This window comes from Mchenga conophoros, linkage group LG19, assembly GCF_057382185.1.
Source record: "Mchenga conophoros isolate Kocher_MC1m ecotype Shallow Benthic linkage group LG19, M_conophoros_male_GT1.1, whole genome shotgun sequence".
In the NCBI taxonomy this organism is placed as follows: Eukaryota; Metazoa; Chordata; class Actinopteri; order Cichliformes; family Cichlidae; genus Mchenga; species Mchenga conophoros.
This window is the reverse complement of record NC_140544.1, coordinates 15,166,682-15,172,624: the sequence shown is the minus strand read 5'-3', so window position 1 is coordinate 15,172,624 and position 5,943 is coordinate 15,166,682. Positions and strand designations below refer to the sequence as shown.

The 5,943-nt window shown below is 38.5% G+C and overlaps 1 protein-coding gene across 2 annotated transcripts; it reads left to right on the top strand.

The window, feature by feature from the left end:
• Positions 1–233: 233 nt before the first annotated feature.
• On the top strand, positions 234–5,646 carry fam177a1a (family with sequence similarity 177 member A1a). 2 transcript variants are annotated; one of them, XM_085257689.1, is made up of 5 exons: positions 234–352; positions 1,819–2,004; positions 2,491–2,557; positions 2,900–2,997; positions 3,090–5,646. In XM_085257689.1, exons 1-5 carry the CDS (start codon positions 284–286, stop codon positions 3,312–3,314), a joined length of 645 nt encoding a protein of 214 aa, XP_085113815.1. In that variant the 5' UTR covers positions 234–283; the 3' UTR covers positions 3,315–5,646. The 2 variants fall into 2 exon arrangements, with proteins under 2 accessions (XP_085113815.1, XP_085113816.1); XM_085257690.1 differs by having other exon boundaries at positions 269–352; positions 1,802–2,004.
• Positions 5,647–5,943: the final 297 nt, after the last annotated feature.

The window sequence follows — 5,943 nt, the reverse complement described above, 5'->3', positions numbered from 1 at the left end:
GCTAACGCTGGGTGAACCCCAGCATCCGGTCCCCACTTTCAAAATAAGACACACTAATTGTTTTATGACTATAACAATGAAATAAAACACTGGTTGATTAAACTTAGCTGTTATTTTGGCTCTTTGAGTACTGTCGGTGCCATTTGATCACGCAGAAGAACAATTAAAATGTACCTTTAATGTTGTAAAACATTTATTATGAAGCAATCAGAAAGGAAATTTGTTCTTCCTGACGATAATAGGAAGTAGCCCTCAGAAACACGGTGAGGTGTAAGTAGGTGTAATGGCAGATTTGTCGTTGTATTTGGCGAATGTCAATGTTACATTGGGACAAACTATGGAAACTGAAAAGGTTAGTTGATGCTATTAAAATGTTTACTATTTTCTCTTTATGTGACAGCTCATATAAAGATTTGTAGTATTAATAGTTAACTACTTCCTTAGCAACGAAGCTAACGGGCAACAAAAACAAAGCAACTGAAGTCACTTAAACTCTCTAACCAGTACTTTGATGTCGCGAGTTGTATTTTGTGTGCAGTCAGCTCTTAGAAAAACACATTAGACCACTTTTATTTTTGTACCTGTAAGGGTTTTATATAAACAGCAATTTAAAGCCCGATGAGTGCTGGATTTTAGGAAAAGAAGATACTGATATTGTTGTCAATATTTTTACATACATCCCCACTAATCCCAAAAATGTGATTCTGTTCATCTGGACGTATCGTTTTCGATACTCATCCAAGTGACTTCTTCAGTCTCAGAATCACAGAATCAGCTTTTTGGGATTTCCTTACCTGGATGATTGAGCATGCATCATGACATCCCCACTAATGTTTGGTTAAATGTCCCTTAGTAAGTTGCACCTTGACCAGATGCTTTTGTTAGTCATAAACAAGCTTCTTGCATAATTTGTTGGATATTTGACCACTCATCTTGGAAAAATTAGTAGAGTTCATTTAAATTGGTTGGTTTCTTGGCACAGACCTGGCTTTTAAACATTGTTCCCAAAGTTTCAAGGAGTTTAGGTCAGAGCTTTGGGAGGGCTATTCCCATTCCGAACCCAGTTTATATGTGGTTTGGGTGTCATTCTCCATCTTTGTCCACATTTCAACTGTTGATTTGAGGTCAAGTTGAAGAATTTGGAGGTAGTCCAAATGTACCAGTACCACTAGCAGCAAAATGGTCACATCACTATCATCCTTCACTGGCTACCTGTTGGATATAAAATACATTTTAAAATTATATAAATTACTTTTAAATCAAATTCCAGGCCTCAATCCTACTTTATGAACTGATCTGCTACCTGTTTTTTACATTAGGCCTGAAATTGAGCATTTTCTACTCTAATAAAAGCTTTTACTTCTGTAAATTCTTCTATTCAATTCAATTCAATTTTATTTATATAGCGCCAAATCACAACATAAGTCGCCTCAAGGCGCTTCATAGATACAGAGAAAAACCCAACAATCATATGACCCCCTATGAGCAAGCACTTTGGCGACAGTGGGAAGGAAAAACTCCCTTTTAACAGGAAGAAACCTCCAGCAGAACCAGGCTCAGGGAGGGGCGGCCATCTGCTGCGACCGGTTGGGGTGAGAGAAGGAAGACAGGATAAAAGACATGCTGTGGAAGAGAGACAGAGGTTAATAACAGATATGATTCGATGCAGAGAGGTCTATTAATACATAGTGAGTGAGAAAGGTGACTGGAAAGGAAAAACTCAATGCATCATGGGAATCCCTTGGCAGCCTATCAATTCTTTATTGACTTATATATGTGTTTTATTAAAAATATCATACAGTTTCAAATTATCACCAGAGTACAGGAGGGGAAGCAGAATTTGATACTGTGGAGATGGGGGACCCCGTGGGAACGCCAAGGAAGGTGAAGGTTCCTCGCAGAACCATTTACTTTGCCAATGGAGAGACCATGGAGGAGTACAGCACTGATGAAGAGGAGGAAGAGGAGCAGACTGCAAAGAAAGAAGTTATTTCTGTAGACCCGGTATGCTATTGGCACAGCAAGAGTCGAATAACAACAATCAATTAGGTTTTTCAAGGATTTTTGAGCCCGTAGTTTGAGTTTTTAAGTCCCACAGCTGAAGTGTACAGCTTCCTGGTGAACACAGTAGACCAGCAGGTTAAGATACAAAACTGAGCAACTATATTATGTTTCAGTCATTTGGAACTGCAGTGTTTCTTTATACTTCTTTGTGTTTCCAAATATAAAAGAGGAAGAAAGTTGAGCTTATATTGAAGGGAAATTCAGCTAATATTGTTTGTTCCAGTCAGAGGATGAACTCAGTTGGAAGGCCCAGTATGAGATACTGTACAGATTGTTATGACTTGTGAATACTAATATAGTCCAAGAAGAAAAAGATGCACCTGAAACACTGATACACATAATACGTGCAGTTTTAAAATGTTTCAACATGCTTCTTGAGATTTATTTATTTTTTAATCATATCTCATGTCCACTTGCCCGTTTTAGTCCAAACTGACCTGGGGTCCTTACTTCTGGTTCCAAATGTGGAGGATGGCCACCTCCACTGTATCAGGTAAAACTCTACATTGTAAAATTACTCATAAAACACCAGCCGTTGCAGGTTGAAAATACATTCTAATACCAGAGAAATTTAAATAAAAGTAAAAAAAGGAAGCTAGAAGGTTTGCCTGGTGTCATCGCTACATTAAGGCTCTTTAGAGCCTTTCAGGGAGTTTTAAAAATAGCTTTTTGAAGTGGGAATATCAAGAAATGTTATAAATACTTTAGAAAACCTGAAATGAAATGCATATTTCACAAATTGTTTTATAATTATTGTATTTTAAACATTTTTTTAAGTGTTTAGAAGATGTCTCTAATTTGTGGGTTTTTTGGTTTTGTTTTGTTTTTTTTGCAGTATGTGACTACATGGGAGAGAAACTGGCCTCTCTCTTTGGCATCACTACACCTAAGTACCAGTATGCCATAGATGAGTACTACCGTATAAAGAAAGAGGTACAACACCATGTCACAGCTTAAAAGCTGCTTACTCAAACGGAGGAGCAAAAACATTAACATTAATCTGGCTCACTGTTGCTTTCCTGCAGGAGGAGGAAGAGGAGGAGGAGAATCGTCTGGCAGAGGAGGCGGAGCATCGGTTTGGGGAGCAACAGAGAGGCAAGCGGGGCGATCCCACAGCTCCTCGTCTGGCTACGGTGGAGCAGCCTGAGGTGTCTCCGGCCTCCTTTGTTAACATCAGCTTCGAGCTCGAGCCTGAGCCTCCTCTCAGCAACCAAGACCCCAACAGAGTCCCGTCTCCTCTCCCCTCCTGAAGAGTGACGGTGGCAGACAGAAACCTCCAAAACACACACACACTTCTGTTAGCTGACAACCCGTTAATCTACCCAGCTATGTAAACTAATAGTTTTGTTATTTTTTTACATTTTTATTTTATTTTATAAAGGAAGATCTTGGAGTGCAGGGAAACATAAAAAGGGCTGGAGATGGCTGCACTAGCCTGACTTGTGAATGTATATCTGTGTATGGCAGGGACTGATATATGTACTTAGGCTGTTAAACAGGGTCTAGGTTCAGCTCACTTTAAAATGATGAAGTAGATCCTCAAGGCAACAGTCAATTATTAATTACAGACTGGTGTGAAAATCCATCCAGAACTGGACAAAAATAAGAGAGTTGGTCCTACCCCCTCTGCTAAACAGAAACATGTTATGTTATAGTTGTTGCCTCACTAATATGCCAATGAAGAGATTGAGTAGTTTTGCACTCTTATCCAGTTCAGCCTGTCTTTGCTGCACTGTCATCTCTGGTCAGGCTTCAGAAAAAGCCTTAACATGTTTATAGAAGACAAACCGATAGACCTTATATATTAACTTATTCTTATAGGACTGTGTATTAATATTTTGGGTTTTCAAGGTTAGAAGTAGTTACAAAATGAAGACTAAAGCGTTTCAGTACATGTTATATAGTCTGTTAATCAGTCTCTTAGATGTTTATGAGTGAATCGTGACCCTTCACCTTTGCATGCTTACCTTATTCATACTTGATCTTTCCTGCCGCGGTGTTTTGATTCATAAAAGATGCTCGGTGTAAAAATAAAAAACGTCAAATTTGTGCACATAGCTCTGTTTACACACCTGTGTTGTTTTGGTGTGAGAGGCCCAATTTTCGAGGTATCTGATGCAAAGATGTCTGCCTCTCTGACGTTACTGCCGAACCGCCAACCATAACTCTCCAGTTACCCGTGACCAGAGGCTCAAGATAGCGTGAAATGTAAATGCTCTCAGCTGAGCAGTACCAAGCTGGCTGAGCTCAGCTGCACTGTTATTTTCACTGGCGAATGTAGAAAGTACAAAGAAAAAGAGTTCCTAAATGAAACGGCTTGCATTTCATCCTGGGTTTTTAATGTTTTTGTGATTTGATCATCATGAGAGGAGCGTCGTTTTAGTTCTTTATATAAAAGAGAAGGAAGACATTTCTACAGTCTTAAACAGAGCAATTTATAAAAAGCCAGACAGATCAGAGGAGTAATCCAAATGATTTGGGGGTAAACTGGCCCTTTAAGGAGGCACCTGCGCTGTTCACATATAGCCAGACAGATTATGGACCCAAATGGAAAAACCCAAATCAGGTCATCATGGGCAAAAACGTTTTTTAAAAGTGGAATTTTCAATGTCTTAGAGTAAAACAGATATATTTTCTTCTTCTCATCTGTCTAACAATGCCTCATTTTGGATCCTGCCAATTACTTCCTTGCATCTTTTCTTTACTCATTGCTGTCACATTGTTCATGAAACTCATGCACCACAGGCTTGGAGGTGTGTGCTAAAGACAACAAAGATTTAAATGCCTAAAAGCTAAATTAAAAAAGAATCAGGTCCCAGCTATGAACAAATCGTCCAAATCTCCTGCGTGGACCTAACCAATTTCTTTCATCCAAAAATCTTTACTACTTACAAGTGTTTTAATATATTTAAGCTCTCCATCGTCCACAATGTTTCACCTGTGGCCTCCATAACTGTGATGTTTAGTTATTTATTGACCTGATGCACATTTATTAATTTCTGAACAGCTTGTTTGAGTGTTACATTTCCCCATGCCCTAATGTTTCATTCATTATTTCTGTGCTGCTTAAAGATGAAGTCAGCTGCTTCCCTTTCTTGAGATGTCACAGTAATCAGCTGCGTTTCTATTTTGATGTTATTTACAGCCTCTTTACATAAAATCTAAAACCTTCCGACAGTTAAATCTGACTCTAGCACTAACTGATGCTCTACGCTGGTGTGAACAGTGGCTCGTGTATACTTCAATCTTTGAATGTCCTTGCTTGTGCCAGTCTAAGCCTCTTAGAAATTGTTTTAATCTTCTCTTTGGCTGTGACGTGTGATGGCAGGCTTCAGATCTCAGTTTGCAGAGTAGCAGCGCTTATAGTCAGAATCGGTCCACAAGCAGACTCCAATGAAATGCCAGCGTATCATAGCAAAAGATGTGTACACTTTGCAGTTAAATGTCTTTCACTAAGTATAAAGGATGTTTTTTCACTATGTAAAGCAGGGTAACATATGCAAAATATTTTCTGATTTAAAGTGAAGCTTTTAATGAATCTTTATATTTCTATATTCTGTGTGTAAATAAAATCTTTAAATAATCAAAAGGGTGTTTTGTTTTGAAAATTGTACAGTGTGACTTATTTCTTCTTTTATAGACAGTGCTGTGAAAAACTATCCCTGTGTGAAAAAGTAATTGTCACCTAAACCTGATCACTAGTTCTGCCACTCTTGGCAAGAACTGCAATCAAGTGTTCGTGTAACTGGCATTTCAGACACATTAGAAGGTTTTTAAACAGCCTGTTTAAGGTAATCTCTAATAATCTCATTCTTATTTAAACCCAGATTATGATTGGGTCACTCCATATTTCTTATTTTGGGTTTTTGAGTCAGTCAG

Excerpts from the sequence above, each read along its gene's own strand:
- fam177a1a (XM_085257689.1), top strand. The coding sequence starts at position 284 with ATGGCAGATTTGTCGTTGTATTTGGCGAATGTCAATGTTACATTGGGA. Across the intron at positions 353-1,818 it reads AAACTATGGAAACTGAAAAG|AGTACAGGAGGGGAAGCAGA; the intron begins GTTAGTTGATGC and ends AATTATCACCAG. Across the intron at positions 2,998-3,089 it reads ACTACCGTATAAAGAAAGAG|GAGGAGGAAGAGGAGGAGGA; the intron begins GTACAACACCAT and ends GCTTTCCTGCAG.